Here is a 27,333-nt window from a genome sequence, read left to right as displayed (position 1 = left end):
ACATGGTGCTCCCCGGGTTTTTATTTAGCTGCATTAACATCCAGTATTCACGTACCCTCACTTCACTTGTGACTGATTTCTGTTTTTGTTTTTTCAATGAAACAAAGCATTTCCGTCCCCTTTAGGAAGGGGCGTAGCTTCCAAATACTGAGGTGTGCGTTCCCTTGAGGCAGCCTGCCAGAGACGGGGCTTTTTGGCGCCATTTGGGCTCCAAGCTCGGAATGTAGGGCAACCCCCAGCCATCTTAAAAATAAAAAAATATCCCCCTTCCCTAAAAAAAATTAAATAAAAATAATTAAAAAAATCACAAGGTGCCCCGGCTCTAACAGGCAAGTCCAGCCGCACCCTAAAGGGCTATCAGCTGAAGTCACTTTTCCAGAGTGTTGTAGTAACTGTTCTGGAGCACCAGGGGGCGACAGGGAGCGCGCAGAGAGTGGTGGCTAAAGCAGAACGGAGAGAGATGCTGCCCTGGAAAAATAGTTGAATGAATGTTAAAGGAAAAGAATGTGAATCTGTTGACGCATGAGAGATTAACTGTTGTCGATATATTTAAAAAAAAAATTTTTACATAAGCTGAAAGCGGATTACGAGATCTGATCAAAACACCCTGCGAGTGAATTTTTCAAACAGTCGAGACTGCATGTAGCGGAGTTCGTGTTCGGTCATCTTTCAGTGTTTCTTCTCTTCACTAAAAGCTATTTTCTGCCTTCTTACACTCTGGTTTCCTCCCACACAACTTCGACCCACACTGCCTGGGGGGGCTCCTGAATGTATCTTGTCCCTTTTTTGAAGTGCTGTACGGTATTGTCATCCTACACCTCGATCTCACCACGGTTTGCACTTCTTCTCCGTGCCCCCAACATTTATCCCTGAACATGAAAACAGCAGATCCGTCCTCCGCCTTCTTCTTTAAACAGAAAAGTCCACGGCTCCCTGTCAGCTACTCACTGGATCGGTTTGTTTAGACCTCCTCGCTCGTGTAGATACTTTTTATTTCTAGAGCAGGTTACCATTACCAAACACTAACACTACTGTAACGTGAGAAAACACATTTCTGTTTCTCTCCCCTGCATTTTTTTTTATAGTTAACTGTAGGGTGTAACCTCATCTTGGTATAATGATCTTGATAATCGTGTTACTACTACTCTTATGCTTCTACTTACTGCCATTATTATTGATTTGTATGAAGCAATAAGGTCTTTTTTTCTTGTTTGTTTCATATTGTGGGAGTCTTCCCTGTTAGCTTGTTTCTATTCACAACAGTAGAAAGACTCTTACCTGCTTCTTTGTCATTCAGATGTGTAATGTAAAATTTAAATATAATATATATACTATATAAATACAAACTTAGCTGTCTCTGTCCATGTACTGGTCAAGTAACAAGAAATAAAGACTAAGTGTCAGAATTTCAGAAGTTGTCTGTCACATTTTTTTTTCTTCATTTGTTTTTAGATAAAGCTTGAAAAAACTACAGCTGCTGTGAAGCTCACTCACACCCAACAGCGCCACCTAGGAAACGTCTAACCCAGGTCCATTTACAGTATTGATCCTTTGTGCATCTTCTGAGGATTCTACCAAATATTTTATTAGATTTAATTGGGATTTTCTGTGATAGATCAGGACAAAGTTGGGCAAACCTCAAGATTAAAGAAGATGGGAGATGGTTTTCAAAAAAATAAAAATGCAAAAAGTTTGCTGTAGATTTTTATTCACACCTTTTTTTTTTTAGAAGGATTTCAGCAGTGAACATTATTTGGACATGTTGTCAACCGGCATCAAATGACTACACAAATCATCTTGAGGACAGGAAATGGTCCCGGCATCCCAGATCTAGCTCCAAGTCTAATAAAGTGTGATAACTTTGACTAAATGTCATTTACCCTCCTGGATAATTGATGGCTGAGATTACAGGCCATGACAAGAAATGTTCTGTTTTCATTTAAATTAAATCAGATATTAAGGAGATAACATTAGTCGATGAAAGCGGAAAGCAGAAGGAAGGTCACTTTTAAAAAGAAAACGTTTTTTAAGACATAAAGAAGATGAATTTTCAGATTAGCGCAATGCTTTCTGGCACTTATTCAGCATTACTGCTGCTTTGATCACATTTGAAACAAAACCTTGTAAGAGAGCATTTGGGCATCACTCTGCACATGCAACATCTGGTCCACTGGACTGTAGTTTAAGAACAGAATGTCAGAAGACACCTTATTTATGAAAATGCCAACTTTGAAACTCTCCTTCCCTGTCGTCGTGTCAAGAGAATAAAAGATCTCCTCTGTGTTTTTGTTGACAAAACGTGTTGCGTAGAGGACGCCACAGGCCATGAACGTGTTGGTCACGCTTCGCTTGTAGACTGAAGTCCGCCAGGTCCTGCTGAGCTTCGGTGGCTCACCCTCCTCCACCTTCGATAGAACCAGGTTCCCGTGGTCCTGGGTGGTGGTGTAGACCACCCAGACGCCCGACTCGTCCGTGGCCAGGTCCAGGTCCGTGAACGGGTAGCACTCTTCAAGGTGGCAGAAATCGCCCTTTGAGTTATACCTGGTAAACAAGCAGAGGTGATTACAGAGCAGCGTTTTAGTTTTGGACAGTTCTTAACGGAATAACGGAATACAACAAGTTGAAAACATTTATAAATCACGATGAAAAATATTTCAGAGTATGCCTCATAAAACTTAAAGGTCAGCGTTTGATCAGGTGCCGCATTTTTTTCCTGAAGGTTATTTAGTTATATTGAGCCATAACCATCTTTCACTCACTCCCATTGACGTAGCATATTACATAAAACTACTGAAATTCTTGCTGTGCCTTTCAGGTCCCATCCAAACAGAGATGATTTTATGTATGTCTGCGACAGTTTCTTGTGCCAGATGGACACGTGATTTTTCTTCAATTTTTCTCTGTCAACATTGATATTGACAGATTTTCACAGTCGCCATGAGTTTCATTAGACGCTCCTAGCATTGTTCAGAGTATGCTGTAATTTTCTGACTTTTATTCTTACGTTCACAACTTCAATAAGAGTTAAGCACCGACCTGGTTCCTTTGGGTAAATCCAAGGTGGTCACACCTTTGGAGGTGAGGTTGAATCGACAAACTGCGTCTTTGTTGTAGCAGTTGTAGTACAAGGCCCCTGCATACAGAACCACATTCGGGCCCTGGATGGTGTTGGTGGTCGGGTTAGACGGATGGATCTGAACATTTCCTGAGGACAAAGAAGACGTAAAGCATTCGGTTTGAATTCACATCACAAAAGGTGATTAAAAAAAATTACCTCCTAAGTGACATTTTCTGTAATCGGTCAACCTACACATGAAATATTCAAGCAATCAGTTCTCTTCTGGAGATAATCAAAGACAAACTGATTTTTAGATTTTATTTTTAGAAACACAGATGTAATCAAGCCTGTGGAGGCTCAGGCTCTCACCTGGAACACTGATCCCAACAATGAGAGAGCTCAGGCTGGAGTAGAGACGGACGTAATGGGCGTATCTGTTGCTGGACGTCAACATCACCCTCCAGTGCCAGCTCTCCTTCCCCGGCTCTGGTTTGGGATCCCGACCCCAGCCTCCGTACTTGTACGAACCGGGATACTCTCCAGCTGTGTGGACCCTTGGTCCGGTGATGTTGACGAGACGACCATGAGGACAGGCGCCTAGGAGAATGTGAAATCAAAACATCCAGGAAGATATCAAGCACGTGTAGGGATAGTTGTATTTTCACAGTTTCAACAATTCCCAATTTTCCATCAGCAGGAAACTTCATTTAAACGACCCTGTTTATGATTCAAACGACCATTTTCTGTGGTTCTGTTGAGCTTATGTGATGGGCTGTTCCATTCAGAATTTTAGGACTTACCACCAATTGGCTGAGTGGGTTGGATAGTGGGGAAAACTCCATTGTTTCTGCACTGGTCCAGGTCTCTCTTCAGTCGCTGGTTGGCTTGTTGTCTCTTCACCACCTGCATGGTGTCAAATTTTTCCAGCTCCTCCATCTCTTCCTTTACATTCTCCAGCTAAAAAAAAGAAGAAAAAAAACCCAATGAATGTTAATTATTAATGATTTGGACTCAATAATGTTCTGTAAATGTATTTAAATCTGTCCAAATGTGGCGACACTGATGAGAGACTTGTCATTTAAAGACAAAGCACTAAAAGTACTGAAGGGTTATGAATTTACCTGCTGAGCTACGTTTTCACTGAGGCGGTCGCTTTCTGCGTTGGTTCTGTTGAGCTTATCAATCATCTGCTGGATCTCTGCGAGCTCGTTCTCGATGATGTGCAGACTCAGAACTCCAAACAGCTCTCCATCATCCTCCTTTTCCAGCATCGCCACGTCCTGCTCCAGCTGGGGCAGGCGTCGACTCAGGCCCAGCAGCAGGCTGTCCAAGGCGGCGCTCTGTCAGAGCAGTAAGCAATCAAGCAGTGCATGGATGTAGACACGCAGCAAGTTCAAGTCCATTTGAAAACGAGGAGACTGGCCTACCTTTTGCGGAGTGACGGTGTTTATGCAGCCTAAGGCGGCATCCTGTGCTGCTTTCAGCTTGTCGTAGGGAAACTGTTTCTCCGAACTTATCAGCTCACACTGACAGTCATCTGACGGCGCTTTCTGAAATAACGACACATTACAAACAGAGAGAGAGAGATGAGCAAGTAATTGATACTTAGAAATAAATATCATTAATAACCTGCTTACCTGCTGGGTGACAGCGAACAGGGCCCACAATGGAAGGACGACGAGCAGCTTCATGATGCATCAGAGAGCAAATCAAACAGTCTGTGAAACCAGCCTCGCTGCAGCACCAGCTACTATTTCATGAACACTCCCACATCGACTGCATGTGAGTCAGTGGATTTGCATGCTTTGCAGGTTTTCACTTCCTCTTTGCAGATGCGATTGTGGCAATGTGGGATTTCTTTGTTTGACCTGTTGATGAAACGCACAACAGAGATGGGTACAATATGCAAGGTCATTTGTTCTGGGTGGATAGATTTTGCAAAAAGAAGAGTTGTTCTTTTTGTTGTTCAAGTTGTTCTGGTAATACATTGCCTAATCAGTTAGTGTGGAAAAACTTGTATGCCTGGGAAAAACTCTTATTGCTCAAAGTCCACTTAGAAAATGCACAACGATGCAAAATTATCTGAAGTTACATTTTATTTTACTTTGCTTGAGATTAGAACATTTGTCTTCCTTTTTTTTAAAATGTATTATTATTTATCTACTTTTTGTTTCCCGTAGCACCTTTCAAGTTGGTACAATAAACAATAAAGTTGCTAATCGCCTTCAGTATGTTGACCAATATACAGAATGACTCATTGAACTGTTTTCAATAAATAAATGTCCACGCTACAACCAAACAGTCATTGTTACTTATCTTCAGTTGTATTTTTGTGTTTAACCCTGACACAAAGTACCTCATAAGTGGAAGATATTGCAAGTCATTTGTAGATGGATATTTAACAATTTTAGTTATTGATATTATATGTTCTTTTACGGGGCAACTTTAGAGCTGAAATGTTATAGAAAGTCAAACAATAACATTCATGGAAAAAAAGGGAAATGGGAGAGTCCTTAGGTGACAATATTTGTTGTGAAACTCCATAGTTTTAGCTGTTTTGCAGTTTCATATGCATGTGAAATCTGTCACGGTTTTGCAGAGTCATTTCCATTCAGGTTTTTCACGTCACATCAATTTATGAAAGCTAAAACTCTCAAAGTGTAACTCCAGAATAAAATCAAGATGTGATGCAAAAAATTATTGGGTCTTAAATTAATGTGAAACAGCAGAAAGAATCAAAATTTAAAAGCTCATCTGATTGCACAGCATCTGCATCAAAAAATGTTATTCATAGAAAAGACATTTGTTGTTGGGGCCAGCTGTCCCTCAGTGATGAAAGAAGTGATTATTTTGTATTTTTGTGAAGTAAAACTACCACATGTATTAGTGTGATGGAAATAATACCTTTCGCATGAGAGAAACAGGAAATGAGTGACTCCTGAGTCAACCACAGCTGTTGTAAAACTAGCTACAATTTCCTTTTCTGGGGAACATTTATATCCCCAGTGCCTCTTAAATTGAAATAAGTAAAGACATGGGTTTATGTAGTGCATTGTTTGATGGCATACACAATTTTTAAACATTTTCAAATTTAAAGTGAAGTTGTGATTTGAAAAATTTCACAGTTTACACAGAAGAGCTTCCTCGTTTGCAAGGGTGGTTCTGTTTTCTCTCTCTGCTCTAAAATAATACCAGTTCACACATTTGTTTTCACTTGCAATTATTGTAAACACATTAGCACATAATCTTACTTTTAGGGGTTCAGAAAGGATGCCGTAGTAATAATAAGTAAGTCTTACATGATAAAAGAAAGCCTAATGTTGTTACTGTTTTAAGTTGTTTGTTGTTGGCAGTTTGTAGAAAAGGACACAATCAATGTTAAACTATTTGCTCTTGGAGTCAAACTATGTCCATTATATTTTTCATTGTTGGTGTTATCATTACTTGTATATAATTTTTAAACAATCTGTAAAAGATGGCAGTTTTCGGGTAAATAATTGACAAATGGCATTATGTTGTATCTAGTTTTAATCATTCTATTGATTATGAAACGCTGGGAAAGATGATTTTGTCATCTGCATAGAAGAACAATATCACCTTTGACCAACCAATGGATTATAACACTTAATTTAGAAAAACGTATCTAATACTGCAGTACAAATAAAATGCGTTTTGTTCAAACTTGTCAACTTTTAGATCTCTCTGCTTCAGCACCCCTGACTCCAATATTAGCTCATTAGCAGCTTGCTGTAACTGCATGCTAACGAGACACTTAAGTCAAGGAACAAATCTAAAAGTTGCAGCACCCTTAGGTCTCCTATATCAGTTTGAGACTGCCAGTATAAGAGATTTGTTTCAAATGTGCTTGTTTGAAATGATATAAAAATGTAATAAGCTGCACAAATGGATGGACGTCATCATTCTATTCAGCTCAGTGATGCTGGTTCAATGACATGTTGCTGAGTCGAGAGGGAGGAAGTGATTTTGTTTATCAGGGTGAAACGGTGTGTTCCAAAAACATGAAAAAAACAAAAGCTCTTGCATAACAAAAGGGGAATGGGCGACTCCTGAATCAACCATATTTGTTGTGAAACTTTATAGTTTCCCATCCTTTGTGGGGTTTCATGTGGATGTGAAAGCTTTCTGTGGTGACAGATTTGTGACTCATCAGAGGGTTTGGTCGTAGTATTTCAGCGAAGGGAGAGAAAAGGGGAGATATTTGGCATTAAGGTCTCCTGCTGTGAAGATGCTGGCATTTCTCCTTCTTCTGTTAACATCCCTAGTGAGTTTTAAATCTATTCTTAATGTTTCTTTTTGTTAATGCAGCTTTTTACCAGTGTTCTGTTTACTGCATTGTTTTTTTTTGTGTGTGTAACTCCAGAAAGGTGGAGATGCCCAACGTGTGATCGGCCGGAGTAAAGATGGCTCCTGCCACTGTGAGGTGAACTCCACCATGTGGTCCTTCCCGGTGCTAAAGTACGAAGGTGTGCTGCTGCAGGTTAAAACCTGTGAGGGATCTCTGAGCAGTCTGCAGGAACAGGTACGAAGTAAAACTGCTGGAAAACTGATATTTTACATTAAATTATTTGGATTTCATGAAAAGACGTCATGTTTAGTGCTTAAATACATGTCAATAATGACACTTTTCTGGTTTATACATCAAGCATTAAAGGATTATTAACTGAGAAAGTTATATGACATGAGGTTGATAGATTGAAAACATTTAACTGCTCTTACTTTGTATTTTTACTTCTTCAATAAGCAATAAAAAGTGCAAATATTAGGGACATGTTCATGATGACAGACTAACATAGAATAAACTGAATATAAATAAAAAAATATTGAATGTAACATTTATTTCTGTGCCCAATTAGCCCACAACCCAACAATAATGCCAAATCTCTGCATTTTTGTTAGTCCTTTACATCAGACTCTTTCTGTTCGGGGTTTTATTCTCCCTTCTCTCCGCCCCCCATGTAGGCATAATGTAGCTAAATAAAGTTTAAATATGAAAATCCTCTTTGACTATTTAAATCACTTGGATTATTTTTAAGGAAATGGGTGATTATTTTTCAGTTGAACATATGTAGCTTCACACAAAATTATCAGTCTCTGATGTTAACATCTATGAATAAAATCTTGTCTATATATATATAAAAGCCATTGAGTTTCTATTTCTGTTTCTCCTCAGGTGTTGCTCTCCACCACTCGTCTTCCTCAGATTCAGGCTCAAGTTGAAAATGTGACAGCCCGACTCCAGCCCTTTCAGTACCTTCGCCACCAGGGCCTGTACACCGCGCTGTCGCTGCGCCTGCTGGGTCAAGAACTCAGCCAGCTAGAGATCGACCTCAGTGCAGTCCACACCCAGCTGAACAACACGCAGACACAGAAACTTTCCACAGAGGTACAACAAAGTGCAGGAAAAAAAATGGATTCTCATAAATGTTTACTGTTCTGAGAGGGTGTGTGTTTATGTTTGTTTGCCAGGTGGGTAAACTGCGGAAAGATGTAGAAAAGATGCAAATCTCAGACACTATTAATCTAAAGACCGTGAAAGAAAATTTCCGCTACCTGAAGAACAGCGTGGAGTCCTGCAAGACAATTCCCAAAGACTTTAAAGGTAAGGTGTTGTATTAATCAATTATGACACATGTGCAGTGTAAACAGTAGATACACCATCCACCATTTTTAATTCTGGCCTACCTCACTTCATTTTTTTGAATGAAGTCATTAAGTGTTGATGCCAAACACTTACCCAGTGTTTCATACCACTCCTATATGAAACACCTAATGAAATATTGAAAGCGTGATCTGTACTCAAGACACTTTTTCCTCGTTTCAGGCCAGCACAGGTACTGCATGAAGGGTCTTATTACCAATATCAGTGAACCTGTTACAACCAAAATCAGTCCCTATGGTAAGAACTACATCTCTGGATCATGGGGCAGACAAGCGCAGATGGACACAGAGGGAGAGAAGGACAGCTACTGGGTTCAAACTCTGCTCAGCAGCCACATCTATGGTAACACCTTCCGTGTTTACCAAACCTACGAAGACTTCATGGCATCTGTCAACCATAAGGACTACACCCTTGCCCCATCCTACACTCATGCTGATGCCGTCGAGGGTCCAAGCGGTGTCCTGTACGGTGAAGCTCTGTACTATCACTGCTTCGGCTCTACCGACGTCTGCCGCTACGACCTGAAGACCAACTCTGTCAAGCGGGCAACCATTCCAGGTACTGGTGTTGGGATCAAAAACAAGTTTCCATATTGTTACTATGACTGCCGCTCGCATAGCGACGTGGATGTGGAGGCCGATGAAACCGGGCTGTGGGTGATCTACACCACTCTTGGCAACCACGGTAATCTGGTAGTGAGCAGGTTAGTTTGGGATGGCGAAGCTCAGGTTCTCAACGTGACACAGATCTGGGAGACGAGGCTTTTCAAGAAGGCGGTAAGCAACGCTTTCATGGTGTGTGGTGTGATGTACGCCACTCGTTATGTGAACGATTACAGAGAGGAAGTATTCTACGCCTTCGACACAGCTACTGGTAAAGAGGACAACTCTCTGGCTCTGCCACTGGAGAAAGTTGCTAAAGGAGTGGCTAGTCTGAGCTACAACCCGGTCAACAGGCAGATCTACATGTACAATGATGGATATCTTCTGGCCTATCAGGCTTACTTTTGATTTCATGGAATAATTTTATTTTTGAGCTAAATTGATTCAACACAACACAAATATTACTCAAAAACGATGCTGAATGAGCAAAAGTGTTGGCTAAACAACAACGTTTGTTAGCCAATCAAAGATGTTAGCCAAAGTGTTGACTTATCAATAATGACAATGCCATTTCAAAAATGTTGTGGTATAATTAATAATGGTCCATCTGTAATGTGTAATGTTTGTTAATCCTGCAATACTATTTGAATAAAGATGTTGGTTATCTAACAAATTTTACCAAACAATATTGTCAGAGTTTATCTTAATAAATGATAAATCTCTTGTTTTAAAAAGCACATGTAATCACACTGTGGCTTTTTTTTTTTATTTGGATGTTTGCTGCACACTTTTGAATCAATGTATAGGAAATTTATCGCTTTTGTTATGTCCCCTCTTCAAAAACAGTTTAATATTCAATGAAGTATCCCTTTCCAATTGGTCCAAAGTCTCTAAAACGTTGCCATGGTAACCTGCAGGGTCAGTGGCAGCTGCTCTTATCCCTCCCTCCTTCATTCTCAAAAATTATGTCAAATATTATAATTTGACACATAATTATAATTTACATGCAATTTAAATTGTAATTTAAATTGCATGTAAATTATAATTATATTTTTTGTAGATTTCTTTTATCATGCGTTTAGGGCAGGGGTCCCCAAACTTTTTCCTGCGAGGGCCACATAGCTGTTCCTTTTTCTGGTCGGGGGCCGGTCTTAGTTTTTGGAGAAAGAAACCTTAGAAAATTCTTGTGGACGGGGGGCAGAGGGGGGGGGGGGGCCGGGGAGACATTCGCGCTTTTAGATAGATTTTTACCCAGAATGCAAATGGAAAAAACCGTGAGTGAAACGGTGACTGGGACTGACTGGTATATATTCCATTGAGGGAAAGTTAGTTTCACATCTGCTCAAGAGCCCCCTGGTGGTTGAAGAAAAATCCACATATAAACCGGAAAATACAATATATGAAAAATAAACACTGAATGCTCTCTGGTATGAGGAGGCGGGCCGGATCCGGTATTGTTCAGGGGGCCGGACCAAATGACGTGGCGGGCCGGATCCGGCCCGCGGGCCGTAGTTTGGGGACCCCTGGTTTAGGGTATCACATTCCAAACTGTCTGAAGTCTATTATTTGCATTTTTCCTGGTAGTTTTTCTACAAGGCAGCCTGTAGATGGCACAATTGTCCAAGGATTTTACATATTCATTCACTCAAAATTAGGCACTGTGATTTGCTGTCTTGTGAGATTTTATTTATTAATTTTTTGTTCTGTTTGTAGGACAAACTGTGAATGTTTTTTTTTGTATTTATTCACATTTCAATCAAAATTGTATATTTAAAATTACATCAGCAATTCTTGGTAATTAATTGAAAAACTTAAATTCACATCATAGCACTGAAATTATTATTTTTTTTTACTGTTGACAAGCTTTTTATGTGTTTTTCTGATCATCTTTTGAAATAAGTTCTAAAAACATCACCATACTATTTTTTTGCAAAAAAAAAAAAAAAAAAAAAAAAAAGAAATAATCAGTTTTTACCTGGTTGGAAGATTTCAAAATATATATGTAACATCATGTCTGAATGGAATAAGGCAGAATATATCCATGTTTTTATTCTTGAATAAACTTGATTAACATTTTTTTTATTTCATTAAAGAATTGTGAAATCAGTAACATCATACATTTTAGATTTCACCAAATTGTTTTGAATCATATATTTACTCTCTTGAATCTTGTTTACAACAAAATACATTTTTACTTTTTTTTATTTATTTTTGTTGTTAATGTTTCAGTAGATAACTTTTATGAAACATGTTTTTAATATATTTGTAAGAAACAGATGATCTGCTGGAAAAAGACAGAGACAGGAGACAGTTTTATTCTCATCATCAATCATACTTGATTTTTCTTTCACATATCCATCATATATACTGTCATAACATGACAATTTTACACGTTTTATAAAAATTACCTACTCCATCTTTAAGGAGGTACAAAATTTAATACGGAAAATTAGTCATAACATTTTTGAATGATCACTAAACAAACAGCTAGAAAATCTAATTTATCATTGGAGCAGAAAAGCAACTTGAGAAATTTCACACCATATAAACACCACTCCCCACATACACCGTTAAAGAGAATTAAACAAAATAGCAACATGATGTGATTCTTTAGATTTGTAAATAGAAAATACCATACTCTCATAGCCAAACTGTATTTTTTTTCTTCATTTTTAGCCTTTATTGTGATTATTGCAAATTTTATTAACCCTGAAACTGAACCCTTCTTTCTTTTGGTTTCCACTGTATGTATTACTGCATACCAAGGTATATTTGGTGATTAAACTACTAAAATAAGCAGTTATAATAATTTTAAAGTTAGGTTTTGGTTCTTAATCCCCGCTACTATTAGGCATCTACTGTACTACTAGGAAGTAATAGACATTATGGCTTCCTGTTGTTTCAAAAATTCTCTTATAAATTTAATAAAAGGATTTGCCATATTCATCACAATCCAGTGCATTTGAACAAGCTGAGTAAGTTTATTTTTTAACTGGAGTTGATTAATTGTCTAACTAACCAAAGCTGAATGTGCCGTTTTACAATCAACTTCTACTTCAACGACAGCGCGGCTGCAACAGTAACACTAAAGCCATGCGGAAACATTTTGAGAATATGCTGTCTTTCATAGGAAACTTGTTGCTTATATGTTAATATAACACCATGACAATACTATCATGTCAAATGATCGTACAGTGATCATTTGATCACTGTACGATCAAATATCACTCCTATGAAAAATAACGATCAGAGTACCCAAACAAAGCCTTGTAGGAGACCATTTTAGCATTACTGTACACGTACAGCATCTGGTCCACTGGGTTGTAGTTCAAGGAGAAAATGTTAGGGGACACCTTGTTTATAAAGATGCTAACTTTGAAGTTCTCCATCCCCGTCGTGGTGTCGAAGGAATAAAACACCTCCTCCACATTTGCGTCGATGTAACGTGTTGCGTAGAGGATGCCGCAGGCCATGAAGGTGTTGGTCACACTTCGCTTGTAGACTGAAGTGCGCCATGTTTTACCGAGCGTTGGCGGCTCAGTCTCCTCCACCTTGGTCAGAACCAGATTGCCTAATGCCTCGGTGGTGGTGTAGACGACCCAAACGCCTGACTCATCAGTGGCCAGGTCCAGGTCAGTGAAGGCGTAGCAGTCTTCAAGGTGGCAGAAATTACTCTTTGAGTTATACCTATCAGACCCGAGACAGGAATAATACTAACAATGCAATAAAAGAAAGAACAACACTAAGACTGTAGCGATGACTCAAACAGAACCAGCACATCAAATGTTCTTGCAACATTATCTAACCTGGTTCCTCTTGGTAGTTGTACGCTGGTCACACTTTTGCTGGTGAGGTTGAATCGACAAACAGCATCCCGGTTGTAACAGTTGTAGTACAAGGCACTTCCATACAAAACATTATTGGGACCCTGAATGGTGTTGGTGGTCGGGTTAGAGGAAGCGATCTGAATGTTGCCTGGTAGAAAACATGTACAATCAGGTAACCATTAGAATACTCTTACTGGTGTGATTATAATACCTGGACCTCAGTTTGTCAAGAACGAAGAAGCTTAGATGTTTACAGAGATCATATGTAGAATATTCTTCTATTGTCACAATGTAAAGAATTGCTTATTTGTTCTTTGCTCACACCTACTTGCAAATTACATTAGAGACAGAGGAACAGATTCAGTGCTGAACCAAGGACCTACTTTATGTGAGTGAGTGTGTCACCTGGAGGTACACAATTGTTCATGCCAAGAAGATTGAAAGGCCAGAAACCCACAGCACCAAAGAGCAGCAAAGGAAGGATAAACTTGGATCAGAAAGGCAACCACTCCACACAAAAGGTTGCTCCATCAGCAAAGCAATGGAGCAGCAGCTCCCAGGCCAAAGAGTCACAGGCCGAAATGTAGGGCGGCCCCCTCCTGACCTATCCACACTTCCATCTCGCAGAGAGGCAGGTTGAAGCCAGCCTCTCTGGTGGCCCCAAGCTCCCACAAACCCCCAGCAGCAAAGGCACCCAGCACTAAGCAAGGGAGACCCTCCCTACCCCAGAACCTCCAACACACTGAGGTGGTACTGGCCCACCACAGCAGCTGTAAAGCAGAAGGACCAGGGCAGAGAGGGACACCTGGTGAGCTAGGCCCTGAGAGACCAAAAAGAATGGACAGCTGACAGAGCTCTGCGAAGCCACTGCTGCCTCTGGCCGGGATGTATCCCCCGGAGCCATAGGCATCCTGATGGGTGCCCAGCACTCCGGGCATGGTCCAAGCTCCCACACAAGCAGCACACCATCAAAGGGGACTCCCCACCTTGTTCCCTCTTGTCCCAGCTGTGCCCCAAAACCAATGCAGCACCTGCTGAGACGTGGGACCTTTGATAGATCAAAAATGTTAAGAGGAGAGTCCCCCACAGAGTGGCCTCCTCCAAGACGAGGGCAGTAAGCCAAGCCAATTCAGTGGCCCAGTACCCCAACACCCTGCCCCCATCCCAGTGCACTCCCCACAGACACAGCCAGCCACCCCACTGGAAGGGCCTCTGGTCTTTCAGCTACTAAGTCTCGCACCTACCAACAAAACTTCCTGGAACCATACCGAAAGCAGAATGTTCTTCTTCTGCACTGGTGAGTTCCAGATCAACAAACAAATCATCTGATTGGCTGAGCCAAGATCCAGAAGAGAGTTCTTCATCCTGCTGTAAGTGATCTAAACGATGTGGATGAAACAAGCAAGATGAACATTTTATTTTCTTGTTTTTCTGCCTGACAATGAAGCTCAGTTTTTGTTTACAGAATATTAAAAAGATTCCCTACTTTCTTACAAATATTCTTAATGGCATTCAGGAATTTTGCTATTTTGTAATCAATCTAAGTAACCCTTACTGTTATACATTATTTTATCTTCTTAAGTATGACTTCATGCCCTTTTATAATGCTTAAAACACTAATGTGTTATTTTTGCAATATATTTTTTTATCCAGTGATTTCTGGTGAGCTGGGAATCTGTTAGAGACCATTTATTTCAAATTCCCTTTAAAGGTAAGCTTGTTCACCGGGGGGATTAAAACACAACCTGGTTCATCTTCATGGGTGTAAAAGCCTCTTGTACACAAAGAACCAGCTATGAAATTCACAATGAAGAAATGGTCTGAGGAGACTAAAGACACTCTGAGGGACAGTTCCAGCTCCATCATGTGGGAAGACCTCGGTGTTGGCAACACTGTGCCCCTCATGAAGGTCCAATGTTTTGCAGCTCTGGCATCAATCCTGAAACAACAGCTCTCCATGAGAAAAAGAAGAGACTGTTTTGATCAGGAAACAGGGAGGAGCTGAGAAGAAAGATTAGAGAAGGGGGAAAAAAGTGGTGTTTGTAAGTCTGACGGCAATTTCCAGTGACACATTAAATGCCCAGGTTGTAGAAGATTTACAGTGGACGAATAAGCTGAAATAGTTCTTCAATAGATATAATCACTTATTCACCACTCCCTCATCTCCCCTGTTGCAAACGCCCCTCATCTTCAACAACTGCCTGCTTTTCTTCCCCAAACTTGACAACTCTCAGACATCTCTCACCCACTTCTGTTCAGAGAACTTCATCTTACAGCCTTCCTCATCACTACAACCCTGATCCTTACAACACTTCAGGTGAGGAACAACCTGCGAAAGACTGGAAGGCTGACGGTCTGGATGGCATTAGCTTCAGGCACTTGAAGTGCTGTGCAGATCAACTGTATGGCATCATGGGAGACATGTTCAACATGAGCCTGAAGCTGGGGAATTTATTGCAGCTGTGGAAGTCCACCTGCATGGTACCTGTGCCGAAGACCTCTCATCTAAAGGACCTCAGAAGCTACAGATTGGTAGCATTTCCCTCTCATTTGATGTAGACCCTCTGCAAGCTGGTCCTCAGCCATCTTTACTCCTTTGGGAAATCTTCATAAGATCCATTGCAATTTACTTACAAGTCTGACATCAGAGTGGTTGATCCCATCTTCCATTTCCTTCTCTGAGCTCTGATCCACATTGAGAAACATGGAAGCACACTTTTAGAGAGGGGACTAAGGGTTGGGGTGTAAAGGGTGTTTTTGGACACATACTGGTGTCTTGGAACCAGTAGAAACTCATAAATAGTAATCGAACAGCTAACTGTACTTCACTTAAGTGCGGAAGTTAAAACAAAGCACTGGATGCATATATTTTGAAGAATTATCGAGTCACTTTTAGGCGAACATCCTCACCTGGAGTGCTCACCCCAATGATGAGTGCACTAAGACTGGAGTAGAAACGGATATAGTTAGCGTACTGGCTGGAAGTCAGAGGTACCATCCAGTACCAATTCTCCTTCCTCGTTTCTGGTTTGGGATCGCGACCCCAAGCCCCGTATGCATAATTGCCAGAGAACTCTCCTTGTGTGTTCACACCAGGCCCGGTGATGTTACGAAGTGGACCGTGTTGACAGGTACCTAAATTAAAAAAAGACACTAATGAAATACAACTACAGTTTTTTTTTTTGTTTTTTTTATCATTTTTCCTGGGAAAATGGTCAGTACATTTAAGTATTTGAGTTTAAGGTCATTGAGATCTTTATGTTTGAGGGAGTTACCATATGGTGGCTGGGTGGGTGTGACAGTGGCATTAACTCCGATCCTGCATGTTTCCAGGGCGCTCTTCAGCTGCTTGTTGACTTGTCGTCCCTTCACCACCTCCATGGTGTCAAATTTCTCCAGTTTTATCATTTCAGTTTTCAACTCCTCAAGCTGAGAAAGACAATGGAAACATATAGAGCAGTTGGGGGGAAAAAGGTTAAGACTTTGACTTGTGAATTTACAGTGATATTTTTAAAAGTCATGGAACCACAGACAGACCTTTAATATTGATTTTATGTGAGTGATGTTTTATTGAAATGGAAATGAAATATGTCTAGTTTAATTGTATTGATCAATTAAACAAACCGTCTTGCTGTTTAATTTATAGCCACTAGATGGCAGCAGCTTTGCACTGTCTTTCAATAACAATAATATCTACAGATTTTCACACTTACAGATACGATAAGTCAGCTTTAGGTCTCAGATTATGACTTTACAACTTTAAACAAGAAAGAAGCAGTTTCTTTGTTATATATTTTTTTCTCAGCACACTGGGGTTTTTTTTTCTTTTCATCACTATCTCTTTTTGATAAATCATCAGTCATGTTTTTAACTGTTAATTGACCCTAAATGTCAATTTTATTTTTAATGTTTCTTTTTAAAGCTGATCAGAGAGCCTTTTAGTTAGTTAGTCCATGACTTCCTGTTTCCTGTATGAGACAAGAGAGAAACATATTTCTCTTTGTCTTCATTTGCTTAATATGCATATAGCTAAATTAATTTATGAATGTATTTCTTTTGATTTGTGTTGATCTAAAACTTAAACCAATTCCAATGAAGTTGGGACATTAAAACATAAATAAAACCAGAATGCAATTATTCCACATCCTTTTCAATCTATATTCAACTGGATACACAGCAAAGACAAGATATTCAATAATGTTCAAATGGAAAACTTTATTGTGGTTTTAGAAATGTTCACTCATTTGGAATTTTATGTCCCAAAAAAATGGGATTTAGGATGATTTTTGTTTGTTAATCCTTGGGAAACCTTTGAAGAACATGATGTTTTGTGTTGTTTAAAATACGAGGGCATTTTCAAACTAAACCTTTGTGCATAGTTAACTAAAATCAGCTTATTATTGTATCTTTCAATAGAATTACAGCAAACTAAGGCCCTGTTGGCAAAAAAATATGTTTACAGATAAAGCAGTGTTTCTCAATTGCTGTCCTCAAAGAATAATGCTCTGCATATTTTAGATGTATCTCTGTTTCAGAACACCTGATTCAAATAATTAGATGATATCAAGTGCTGAAGAAGCTTATTAACCACCCACTTATTCAAGTCAGGTGTGTGGCAGAAGGGATTCACCAAAAACATGGAACACTGGTTTAAGGTGAGCGGTTAAACCAGAAGCTGATACCCGAATTAAAGCTTGGAGTTTTCTCTAATTTTCTCTGAGGCTCTGCTATTTGATTGTCCTAAAGATTTAAGAGTTAATGCGTGAATCTACCTGTTGAACGGTGTCATCGGTGAGGACTTGGTGTTCCACGGTGGTGCTGTTGAGCTTCTCCATCAGCTGCCTGATCTCGACCATTTCGTTCTCTATGATGAACAGACTGAGAACGCCGTACAGCTCTCCGTCGTCCTCCTCCTCCAGGACGGACACGTCGCTGTGCAGCTGGGTCAGGCGCTTCTCCAGTCCCAGCAGCAGACTCTCCAGCTCCAGAGCCTGCAGAGGCGCACTCGATGATCACACAACACTCAACATGACTGCCGACATGCAGGTAGACACGGTGGGATTACCTTCTGTGGTGTGACGTGGGTGTTGCAGTCTGTCGCATTGCCTTCCGCTGTTTGGAGTTTGTCGTGAGGAAAAGCCTTTTCTGCTGGATTCAGCTCACATGTGCAGCTTTTACTTGGAGCCGCCTGAAGATTGAAGCATCAGGTTGCTGTTCTTTATTTGGATTAAAATGAAAAAAGTTGTCATTCGTTGTTTCTTACCTGCTGGGCTAGGGAGAACAGAGCCCACAGTGGAACAATTACAGAGGGTTTCATGGTTGATCAAAGAGCTTGATAAAACTGGAGTTTGTTCAAGGTCCTGTGTGCAGATGAGGTTTCTAAGCAGTGAACACTCCCACTAATGTGTGCATGCAAATGGGGAAAAGAGGAAGTTTCTTTTCTTCATGTTTGTTGAATCTTATTCCTTTCCTCTTTGTGGCTAAGAAGGCAGAAGCATAAGGGAGAGGAACTTTTGATAAATTAATCTTGCTCAAGAACTAAAGCAGACTCTTACATTTGTCACATCGCAATTAAAAGCGAATATTTACTTAATGGGGATTTTAGGGAGTAGAGCAACATTGTGCCACGTCAAACTATGCTGCAGCCTTTACTCTGATACCCATAAATGATATCTGGTCAAAATAATTGCCTGTAGACTAATTAACTAATTAATAAACAGTGCTGTGTGTAATTTATTCCCTGCATAAAATCCACCTGTTTTGTCAAAAACATTACAGAGCAAACACCATCACCAGACCAACAAACACAGCGGATAGGTCAGGGAGAAAGTTGCAGAGGAATTTCACTGGGTTGGGTTATAAAACAACGTCCCAGGCTTTGAAAATGTCACTGTTTAATTCTTCGTTTGAACATTGAAAGGCTCTGACCCAAATGCAAACCTACATCCAGACCATCCACCTATAGCTGCATTCACAGTTCAGGAAGGAAAATGAGTTTAAAGGACAACATTTGTGGCAAGAAGACAGCCATAGTTGAAATAAAATTAATCAAAACCCGGTTTGCAGTTTTCCATAAGTTAAGCAGGATCGCGTGCGAAATGAGATGCTCTGGATGTTACTCAGATTTTTATTTGGACTCTCTGTGGCATACACATAAAATCTGACGCGTACGCCGCACATCAGATTTTTATTTTTAGGAAGAAAAAAAACGCATCCTTTTGTGCCTAGTTGATGCTCATAATTATGAGGTAAAATGTGAAAAAGTTTAACTAGCATGAAGATGCTTCTCGGGCACTGAACCGATGCAACTCTTTTCACCTTCAAAAACATGGTACTTTATTAGTATTTTTAATATTAAGGTTGTATTTTTGACAAATTCAGGAATTGCTTCACATATTAGGACTTTGTGGCGATTTTACAGGAATATTTAACCAACTGAGAAGAAATGCTGACAGGATGCATAGACATAACTCCGAGGCAACATTAAGTTGAAGATCACCTAAACATAAAGTGTAATTTACTCTTTGTGAAACTGCAGCGATGCTTTAGAAAACATGACATGAGCACAAGCTCTTTGTTTCCCCAGAGACGTTGACACCAGCAGCAAATGGATACAGATCCAAATTTTGGCTGCATTTATCTTCATGGTGCCAGTGTACAAAATTCAACTTGGACCAAAACAGCTTGACATGCAGAATTCAGTTCAGATACGAACAATTCAGTTCAATTTAACTCAGATTTGTTTAAGGACAAATCTGAGAAAAAAGAAAAATCAGTGTAATCAGACTCGGGAACAAAACTCAGAGTTTTCTTTCCATTTGAAAGAAATTATGATTTTATTTAAATATAAACACCAAAAATACAAATTTACCATTTTTATTCAAACTAAGTCCAAAGAGTTTTGTTGCAATTTGCTTGTTGCGATTCCTTTAAGGACAAATCGGACTGCTGCGTTGTAAATAAAAAAGGAATATGACTGTTATTCGTCTAACATGCAAATAATATTTTGCGTATTAAAAACGCAGGTAAACTGTTTTAGAGATGTCATCTGGTTAAAATTTGGACTTTTACTTTTACACATTGTGAATAATTGCTCATATGGTCTCTGTTGAGATGCAGGGAAATCACGTGTGAATAAAAAGAATGACTAATCAATCATCTTTTTGCTAATAATATTTGTGTTAATTTGGATTTAGGAACAGAAAGTGTCCATTCTGCACTGAAGGCAGGAAAAAGAACCTCAATAAAAAATCCACAACCCTGGACTAGACTTTTAAATTTAATATTCATTTCTGTGGTTTGTGTTAGTCACACAAAAGATTCAATACAGACTAAGTTCTTCAAGCCAAGCATTTTTTATGTCCCACTGTTTGACAGTGTGCTTATTGTTTTTCTTACCTTAAATAGAACCAGTCTGAAGTCAGCATAAAAAGAAAAAATTACCACATGTAAATGAGTTTTAAAAATGTTCAGAACTTGCTGACATTGCGTCTCTTTTCTTTAGGAACTACGATTTGATTAAGTAAGACTCATCAGATAAAACGGTTTATATGGGTCAGGCTAACGCTAAGCTTTAATGATTATTTCTCTATAATAAGCTGACTCTTTAACCATTTTTTTCTTTCAATTTGTAAATGGAAAGTTCTATTTAACTTGAAATACAACAATAAAGCTTCTTGTCATGATTCCGACTAGAAAAGTTGCAGATTTAACCAAGTAAACTGGATTCAAATGAGATCTATATTTGTGAACATGTTTCTTTACTCCATGAATGCCCAACTGTAGCTGTCAAGAGCCACTATCCTCCAACTTTTAGATACATCTGCCCTCAAACACACCTGAACTAACTGAATGGTTCCTTGCCAGGCCTCTACAGAGCTGAATGACCTGCTGATGAGGGAATTAAGCCATTTGATTCAGATGCATCTAAATGCTCCAGGATAGTAATTCTCGAGGAAATAACTTGGGCACCACTGTTTGAATAAGATTCTAAAACTCAACTCAAAACAATACATTAATTAAAGTATTTTTATTTTCTTTCACCCACAGTGTTGTTCTCAGATCACCAGAGAACTGCTAAAAACAACATATTAAATATATTCTCCTTTGCACAAAATGTGATGTATGTTTATTTAATCACTTGTGTTCATTTCATTTGCTTTGTTTGAAGTATTTTGTTTTCCTTGTTGTATTGCAGCTTTGTCCTCCGTCTTCAGGTTCATATAGGAGACAAATGATTATATCAGCAGCTTGAGTCTGCAGATTATGGTCATAAATGACCTTATTTATCTGAGTTCTGCTGTTTTACTTCCATTTAGAAGTCAATGGCCTTGAATTTAAAGTGACTGCAAACTTAGAGAAAAGTCAAATGGGGACAAAAAAAAAACTGACTGAAGGGTTCCTTTAATTTATTATTTAGATTTTTGGTTCACTTTTGAAGATGTGGTTGTAGCATTCAGGAACAGAAAATGTTCAACCTGCACAATGAATAAAAAAAAAAACACAATTTGATCAAATTGCATGTTTAAATTAAGTGTAGAATTCTTCAGAGTTTAAAAACAAAGTGTTTTAAAAACAGATATAAATGACTTTGAAGCCATCTAAATGACTGAATTCATTTGACCTTTTGGTAAAGTGACTCCTTGACCCGTTATTTGTAGAGAATTAGTGCTACATAAGTAAACCCATTTGATCTTAACTGAATAACTAACAGAAGACAAATACAAATATATTCATTATTTTTTCCTTCTTGTCGCTTTTGTTTTTTTTTTTTGGAGGTTTTGGTCAGAAGCTATCTTGGTGGTATTTGTCCCACAGTTAGAGAATCGTGGCTTTCAGACATCTTTGATCACCACTGTCACCTAGAAGAGGCTGTGTTCATGTGCTCTAATCACATTTCCATTAAAGCCATCACAGAAAAGAAGTGGATGAAATACTTTCTAAAACTTTTCATAATAAAAGCAATAGAATAATGGTTGGTCAGACTATGTCCGTGTTAAAAAATAATGTGGAATATAAGCTTAAACTTTCTGGAGATGGACAAGCAGCTGTGGGGGAAAAGTGGTTGATGTACGGCAAGAAATAGGACAAATAATCTGGCAGTCAGAAACACAATCTAATTAATGCTGTTAAATAAAATTTGGAAATGAAGGTTTTGTTCTGTGAGATTTTACACATTTCAAATAAAAAAATGATTATAGGATCTTTTAAAAGAGGAACTGACCTCACAAATAAACGACCAATAAAGAGAAGGGGAAGTAGGAAACTGAGCCAGACCACAAGTCTTTGGTAACTTTGCACTTTGATATATTTAGTTGAGTCCTGATTTTATGGGTCAGTAATGACAAATGAGAGACAGTAAATCAGTCTGCTGATTAAGAGAACCACACAGACGTCCGATCATCACTGGTCCAGCTTCAAGCATGATGCTGCTGCTCTTCCCACTGCTCTTATCTACAGTAAGTCACATTTCTACAAATCCTTAAAAAAATTTAGACTGAAACCTCAAGATACAATCTCAGTGAGGAGTTTTGGTTTTCAGCACCTCATCTGTTTTCTGCTTCCATAAATATCTGTGTTTTTGTATGTAGGTACAGACCTGGGCTTACCGCGTGCCGGGTCAGAAAAAGTCTGACTCTTGCCGGTGCGATGTGAACACCACGATATGGTCGTTTCCTGCTCTGAGGTACGAGGCTGTGCAGCAGCAGGTTGAAACCTGCGAGACGTCTCTGCACGGCCTGCAGCAGCAGGTAAGAGCTGAAGATTATTTTCATGGAGTAGAATCGCTGTACATTTAACAATGAGAATGTGAGATTTCAGTGTCATGTAATGTGGAAATGATGTAAGTTTATTTGGTGTTTGGAGATTTAAATGTTTTTAAGTTGATAAGTGAGAGGGGCAGGAAATCATGAGATCGCGTGTCTTCTGCCTGCTCCTTTTTGAAAAGATGATGGAAAATTGCATGTCAACTGAGCATGATAATTTGCTTTAATTTAATTTTTTTTATTTTTTTTCTTGTTTTCACTTTTTGTCTGTTCGAAATAAAAGAAAAACACAAAACTTTGATTGTTGGGAAGTTAAACCATGTGATGAAATTATATGAATTTAATAACAATAATAATAATTAAAAAATTGTTTTGATTATTAAACAAAAAATTGCTTGTTCATTAAAATTGTCTTTACATTTTAACATATCAATCACACGTTTATTTAAATGTTTTGATTATAGCTAATTATTAAAACTAACATCTTTGGCTGTCAAATTGCCTACACATGATATATAGTTTATTTTAAACACCAGAATGATAAATTCATTTTGTTTTCTTGTCTGACTTGATTTGTTTCAGAGCGTTAAAACCATGCGAACCATTCTCAAAAAATAGGAAACAATTTATTGATAGTTTTGCTTCAACCTGCAATCTTGACATTTTGGAGCTTTTGTGTGTGCTTCCCTGCAGGTGTTGGTCTCCAGTCAGCGTCTCCCTGACATTCAGGTTCAAATTTCAAACCTGACAGCACGACTTGAGCCGTACCAGTACCTGCATGACCGCGGACTGTACACAGCGCTGTCCATCCGTCTGCTGGGCCAGGAGCTCAGCCAGCTGGAGACGGACATCACCGTTGTGCACGGCCAGCTAAACAACGACCAGTCACAGAAACTCCACAAAGAGGTTCAAAGGAAACTCAGTAAAAATCAAGACAACACAGTTTAGGATTGATTGGAATCATAATAAAGTATTTGAGGGGTTGGAATCAGTATGAGTGGTCAGTATCTTACCTGCAGGAGTTTAAATGTATGAACACATTCTTGAGTTGTTGCAATATTTAAGTAACACTGAATTTAAAGCTTGTTTAACTGAGAAAAGTGACTGGAGAATTTAAATGTTTTATTTTGAGTGATTATATCGTTTCTCAGGTAAGAAAATTTATTTTACTGTATGATTAATTCTTTGTTTCTGAGCCACATGAAGGTGGTTCACCTTTAGCATTAGCTTGAAATGACTTCAGCGCCAAACAACACGGTGTGAGAGAACTAACTATAGACTGACATGCAGATGATATCTTCAACTGAACTGTTCAAAACAGGTTGAATAGTTGAATTACTGTATGGTTATTTATTATAAAGCATCATAGCAATAGCTTTTTTGGTAAATGGAAGCGCTAACGCATGTGGCAATCTGAGAAACGATACAGGTCCAAACTGCAGCCTTTGCTCTGAATGCTTACAGAAAGTTAAAGTGAAACTCACAAGCATTTCTTCCCTGCTACAGGAAGCTTGGCTTCATCATGTAGCACTTTTGAATCCCTTCACAGGTTGCGGTTTGTTAGGTCTCCAGACTCCTGCTCTCAGACAACAGTTCTCCTGACTCCAATCTACTATTGGAAACTACCACTTAAATCTTTACCTCATTAACTTAGATTCAATTTAAAGAGTTTGCTACCACAGCTTTTGCCTGGGGTGGCTATTAAATTATGAAATGATGTTTGAGTTTAAATGTAAAGTCATAACTCCATAAAAACTTTCAGCTTCATGCATTCGTGGCTACCTCATGCTATTTTTTATTTTTCTAGAAATGTCTTGATTATTAGAAATAAAAGTAATGGTTAATGTAATTATTGATATAGCATACCCGAAATATAGAAAGTATAACAATGAATGAATTTTAAAGGCCATGTTGTTAGCACGCAACTTGTATATTTAGTAGATAAGAAACATGTGGAAATGCCATATACAGTAAACAGATTGTGAATAAATTCGTTCACTAGCTTTTTCTAGTTCTAGTTAGCTTAACTCCTCCGTAACAATGATTCTCCAAAACCAGCAAAACACTAAATACTGACTACTCATAACTATCACTCATAACCAAAGTTCAAGAAATTGTAGACTGTTCTTCAGGAGTTATTTATTTAAATTATTTGTGTCTTTCAGGTGGGTAAATTGCGAAAAGATGTGATAAAGATGCAAACATCGGACACGGTGAACATGAAGACAGTCAAGGAGAAACTTCGCTACCTGAAGAACAACGTCGAGTCCTGCAAGTCGATCCCCAAAGACTTCAGAGGTGGGTCTGTGTGTCTGCAGTGACACCAAAGATCTAATTAATCAGAGCTTTTCCAGATCATTATTATTATTTTTTATTTAATGAAAGTAGATTTTTTAATTTTACATAATTTGCATTATGTAATACCAATTTTACATTTACATCTGAATTTCCACATAGTTTTGAATAAATTTATATTGTGTCTAATTGAAATTTCTTTTACAGGAAGCTATTGCAGTCCGTTATAGTTATAAAGCCTTATAAATAGCCTTTTAACCTTTTCTGGACTAATTTAAGTTAATTATTTTGTTTCTCATCCACTTTTGAATTTCTTCAGATTGGAGCCTGATGAGTTGCTTTTTGGGGTCTTTTAGCCTACTTCATGTTTCTCTTGCAGTAATTAGGGCTGCGTGTGGCAAATGAAATTCAAGTCAGCTTTCCAAAAACAAACACTTAATCCTGTCCAATGGTTGAACAAGGGGGAGTTTAATTTTAAACATAGGTTTGAAGCAGCTGGATTTTAGAGCCTTTTTCATTGAAATCATGACTTCCAAACTACATTTTATATCCACTCTGGTTGCCTGGTTGCTAAAATGTATTTCTTTTGAAACATGTTGTTGTGACCAAAAAGTAAAAGCTAAAAAATATCAGTGTACTATAATATGTATTATGCAAAATATAATAATCATTCCACTCTTTAATGATACACTCAATGAAATATTGAAAGTTTAATCTGGACTCAAGACACTTTCCCCCCCGTTTCAGGCCAGAACAGGTACTGCATGAAGGGCCTAATCACCAACATCAGTGAACCTGTCACGACCAAAATCAACCCCTATGACAAAAACCACGTCTCTGGATCATGGGGCAAACAGGCGCAGATGGACAGCGAGTCGGACACAGAGACCTACTGGGTTCAGACCCTAACCAGCAGCAACATCTATGGAAACATAGTCCGCCTTTACCAAACCTACAAAGACTTCATGCGTTCTGCCAACCACAGGGACGCTACTTTCTCCTCCTCCGTCACAGCTCCCACCGCCATTGAGGGTCCTAGTGCTGTGCTGTACGGTGACGGTCTGTACTATCACTGCTACCGCTCTGCAGATATCTGCCGCTACGACCTGAAGACCAATGAGGTCAAGCGGGTAACCCTTCCTGGCACAGGTGTGGGCTTCAACAACAAATTTCCATATTGCTACTATGAATGCCGCTCGAATAGCGACGTGGATGTTGAGGCTGATGAAACCGGACTGTGGGCTCTCTATGCCACTGTTGGCAACCATGGCAATCTGGTAGTGAGCAAGCTGTTTTGGGATGACAACTCAAAGACGATCAACGTGTCGCAAACCTGGGAGACGAGGCTGTTCAAGAAGGCAGCGACTAACGCTTTCATGGTGTGTGGTGTGATGTACGCCACCCGCTACGTAGATGAATACAGAGAGGAAGTATTCTACGCCTTCGACACAGCGACAGGAAAAGAGGACAACTCTCTGGAACTGCCGCTGGAGAAAGTCGCTAAAGGAGTGGCTAGTCTGAGCTACAACCCGGTCGACAGGCAGATCTACATGTACAATGATGGATATCTCCTAGCCTATCAGGCTTACTTCTGAGTGTTGCCTTTGAACCTAAGAAGAAGAATATTCTCCTCAAATCACATCTGACACCTTTTTCTGTTGCTATTCTAAGAAAAAATGAAGTATGTTTTAATAAAAGTCTTGTTTTAATGCAATTTTTCCTTTCTTTTAAAAACTTGCAATAAACTTGTTTTGGGTGAATAAAAATTAATATTTTATTGTGTCAACATAATCTTAACGTCACACTTCCAGTTGTTCAAATATTTTGCCACGAGTGCCAAAATTATCAACTTGAAAGTGATTGGGGGCCACATAAATACGTTGTTTTGAAGTTTTTAATACAATTTTAAAAATAAATTTCTCTCCCGTTTTAATTTTTATCTGCTCAATAATAAACTAAACATGCAATACTTCAGTGAAAGGAGGTAAATAGTAAGAATTTTGTAAAATAAGGACTTCATAGTCGATCGAAAAACATTTTAAAAAATCTTGCGCGTTTGCATTATTTTAAAACAGATCTGCAGTTTTGACATTTCATGGGGTGATTG

The 27,333-nt window shown here is 38.9% G+C and overlaps 4 protein-coding genes across 6 annotated transcripts; 2 read left to right on the top strand and 2 right to left on the bottom strand.

The window, feature by feature from the left end:
* Positions 1 to 1,560: 1,560 nt before the first annotated feature.
* Positions 1,561 to 5,075, bottom strand: LOC106961902 (olfactomedin-4-like). Its single transcript, XM_015056003.1, has 7 exons — positions 4,696 to 5,075; positions 4,486 to 4,608; positions 4,180 to 4,398; positions 3,859 to 4,015; positions 3,428 to 3,655; positions 3,037 to 3,205; positions 1,561 to 2,541 (listed from the first exon to the last, which is right to left on the bottom strand). The coding sequence occupies exons 1-7, from the start codon at positions 4,747 to 4,749 to the stop codon at positions 2,103 to 2,105; spliced, it is 1,389 nt and encodes a 462-aa protein (XP_014911489.1). The 5' UTR covers positions 4,750 to 5,075; the 3' UTR covers positions 1,561 to 2,102.
* Positions 5,076 to 6,571: 1,496 nt separating this feature from the next.
* LOC106961903 (olfactomedin-like) lies at positions 6,572 to 10,077 on the top strand. Its single transcript, XM_015056004.1, has 5 exons — positions 6,572 to 7,340; positions 7,440 to 7,598; positions 8,250 to 8,462; positions 8,546 to 8,678; positions 8,901 to 10,077. The coding sequence occupies exons 1-5, from the start codon at positions 7,305 to 7,307 to the stop codon at positions 9,746 to 9,748; spliced, it is 1,389 nt and encodes a 462-aa protein (XP_014911490.1). The 5' UTR covers positions 6,572 to 7,304; the 3' UTR covers positions 9,749 to 10,077.
* A 1,321-nt stretch (positions 10,078 to 11,398) lies between these two features.
* Positions 11,399 to 21,287, bottom strand: LOC106961910 (olfactomedin-4-like). Of its 2 annotated transcripts, XR_001427855.1 has the most exons (8): positions 18,431 to 21,287; positions 18,233 to 18,355; positions 17,940 to 18,158; positions 16,443 to 16,596; positions 16,078 to 16,302; positions 13,147 to 13,315; positions 11,650 to 13,027; positions 11,399 to 11,534 (listed from the first exon to the last, which is right to left on the bottom strand). XR_001427855.1 is itself a non-coding variant. In XM_015056013.1 (7 exons), exons 1-7 carry the CDS (start codon positions 18,482 to 18,484, stop codon positions 12,571 to 12,573), a joined length of 1,401 nt encoding a protein of 466 aa, XP_014911499.1. In that variant the 5' UTR covers positions 18,485 to 21,287; the 3' UTR covers positions 11,626 to 12,570. The 2 variants fall into 2 exon arrangements, 1 of the variants encoding a protein (XP_014911499.1); XM_015056013.1 differs by lacking the exon at positions 11,399 to 11,534 and having other exon boundaries at positions 11,626 to 13,027.
* Positions 18,125 to 26,937, top strand: LOC106961911 (olfactomedin-like). 2 transcript variants are annotated; one of them, XM_015056014.1, is made up of 6 exons: positions 18,125 to 18,213; positions 21,365 to 22,625; positions 22,758 to 22,916; positions 23,625 to 23,837; positions 25,097 to 25,229; positions 25,974 to 26,937. In XM_015056014.1, the coding sequence occupies exons 2-6, from the start codon at positions 22,590 to 22,592 to the stop codon at positions 26,819 to 26,821; spliced, it is 1,389 nt and encodes a 462-aa protein (XP_014911500.1). In that variant the 5' UTR covers positions 18,125 to 18,213; positions 21,365 to 22,589; the 3' UTR covers positions 26,822 to 26,937. The 2 variants fall into 2 exon arrangements, with proteins under 2 accessions (XP_014911500.1, XP_014911501.1); XM_015056015.1 differs by lacking the exon at positions 21,365 to 22,625 and having other exon boundaries at positions 18,136 to 18,213.
* Positions 26,938 to 27,333: the final 396 nt, after the last annotated feature.

The sequence above is a fragment of the Poecilia latipinna genome, unplaced genomic scaffold, assembly GCF_001443285.1.
Source record: "Poecilia latipinna isolate Pla-1442-1.1 unplaced genomic scaffold, P_latipinna-1.0 Scaffold1348, whole genome shotgun sequence".
NCBI classification, from domain to species: Eukaryota; Metazoa; Chordata; class Actinopteri; order Cyprinodontiformes; family Poeciliidae; genus Poecilia; species Poecilia latipinna.
Note: the sequence above shows the minus strand (reverse complement) of the source record. Positions and strands in the feature narration are given on the sequence as shown.

What these genes read in the sequence shown, in the direction of transcription:
- LOC106961911 (XM_015056014.1), top strand. Translation starts at nt 22,590, where the DNA reads ATGATGCTGCTGCTCTTCCCACTGCTCTTATCTACA. An exon ending in TCCCACTGCTCTTATCTACA is followed by an intron (nt 22,626 to 22,757) that starts GTAAGTCACATT and finishes TTTTGTATGTAG; the next exon opens with GTACAGACCTGGGCTTACCG. An exon ending in TGCACGGCCTGCAGCAGCAG is followed by an intron (nt 22,917 to 23,624) that starts GTAAGAGCTGAA and finishes GCTTCCCTGCAG; the next exon opens with GTGTTGGTCTCCAGTCAGCG.
- LOC106961902 (XM_015056003.1), bottom strand. Translation starts at nt 4,749, where the DNA reads ATGAAGCTGCTCGTCGTCCTTCCATTGTGGGCCCTGTTCGCTGTCACC. An exon ending in ACACCGTCACTCCGCAAAAG is followed by an intron (nt 4,399 to 4,485) that starts GTAGGCCAGTCT and finishes CTGCTCTGACAG; the next exon opens with AGCGCCGCCTTGGACAGCCT. An exon ending in TGTTGGGATCAGTGTTCCAG is followed by an intron (nt 3,206 to 3,427) that starts GTGAGAGCCTGA and finishes CTTTGTCCTCAG; the next exon opens with GAAATGTTCAGATCCATCCG.
- LOC106961903 (XM_015056004.1), top strand. Translation starts at nt 7,305, where the DNA reads ATGCTGGCATTTCTCCTTCTTCTGTTAACATCCCTA. An exon ending in TTCTTCTGTTAACATCCCTA is followed by an intron (nt 7,341 to 7,439) that starts GTGAGTTTTAAA and finishes GTGTAACTCCAG; the next exon opens with AAAGGTGGAGATGCCCAACG. An exon ending in CACAGAAACTTTCCACAGAG is followed by an intron (nt 8,463 to 8,545) that starts GTACAACAAAGT and finishes TTTGTTTGCCAG; the next exon opens with GTGGGTAAACTGCGGAAAGA.
- LOC106961910 (XM_015056013.1), bottom strand. Translation starts at nt 18,484, where the DNA reads ATGAAACCCTCTGTAATTGTTCCACTGTGGGCTCTGTTCTCCCTAGCC. An exon ending in CCCACGTCACACCACAGAAG is followed by an intron (nt 18,159 to 18,232) that starts GTAATCCCACCG and finishes GCGCCTCTGCAG; the next exon opens with GCTCTGGAGCTGGAGAGTCT. An exon ending in CCGATGACACCGTTCAACAG is followed by an intron (nt 16,597 to 17,939) that starts GTAGATTCACGC and finishes TGTCTTTCTCAG; the next exon opens with CTTGAGGAGTTGAAAACTGA.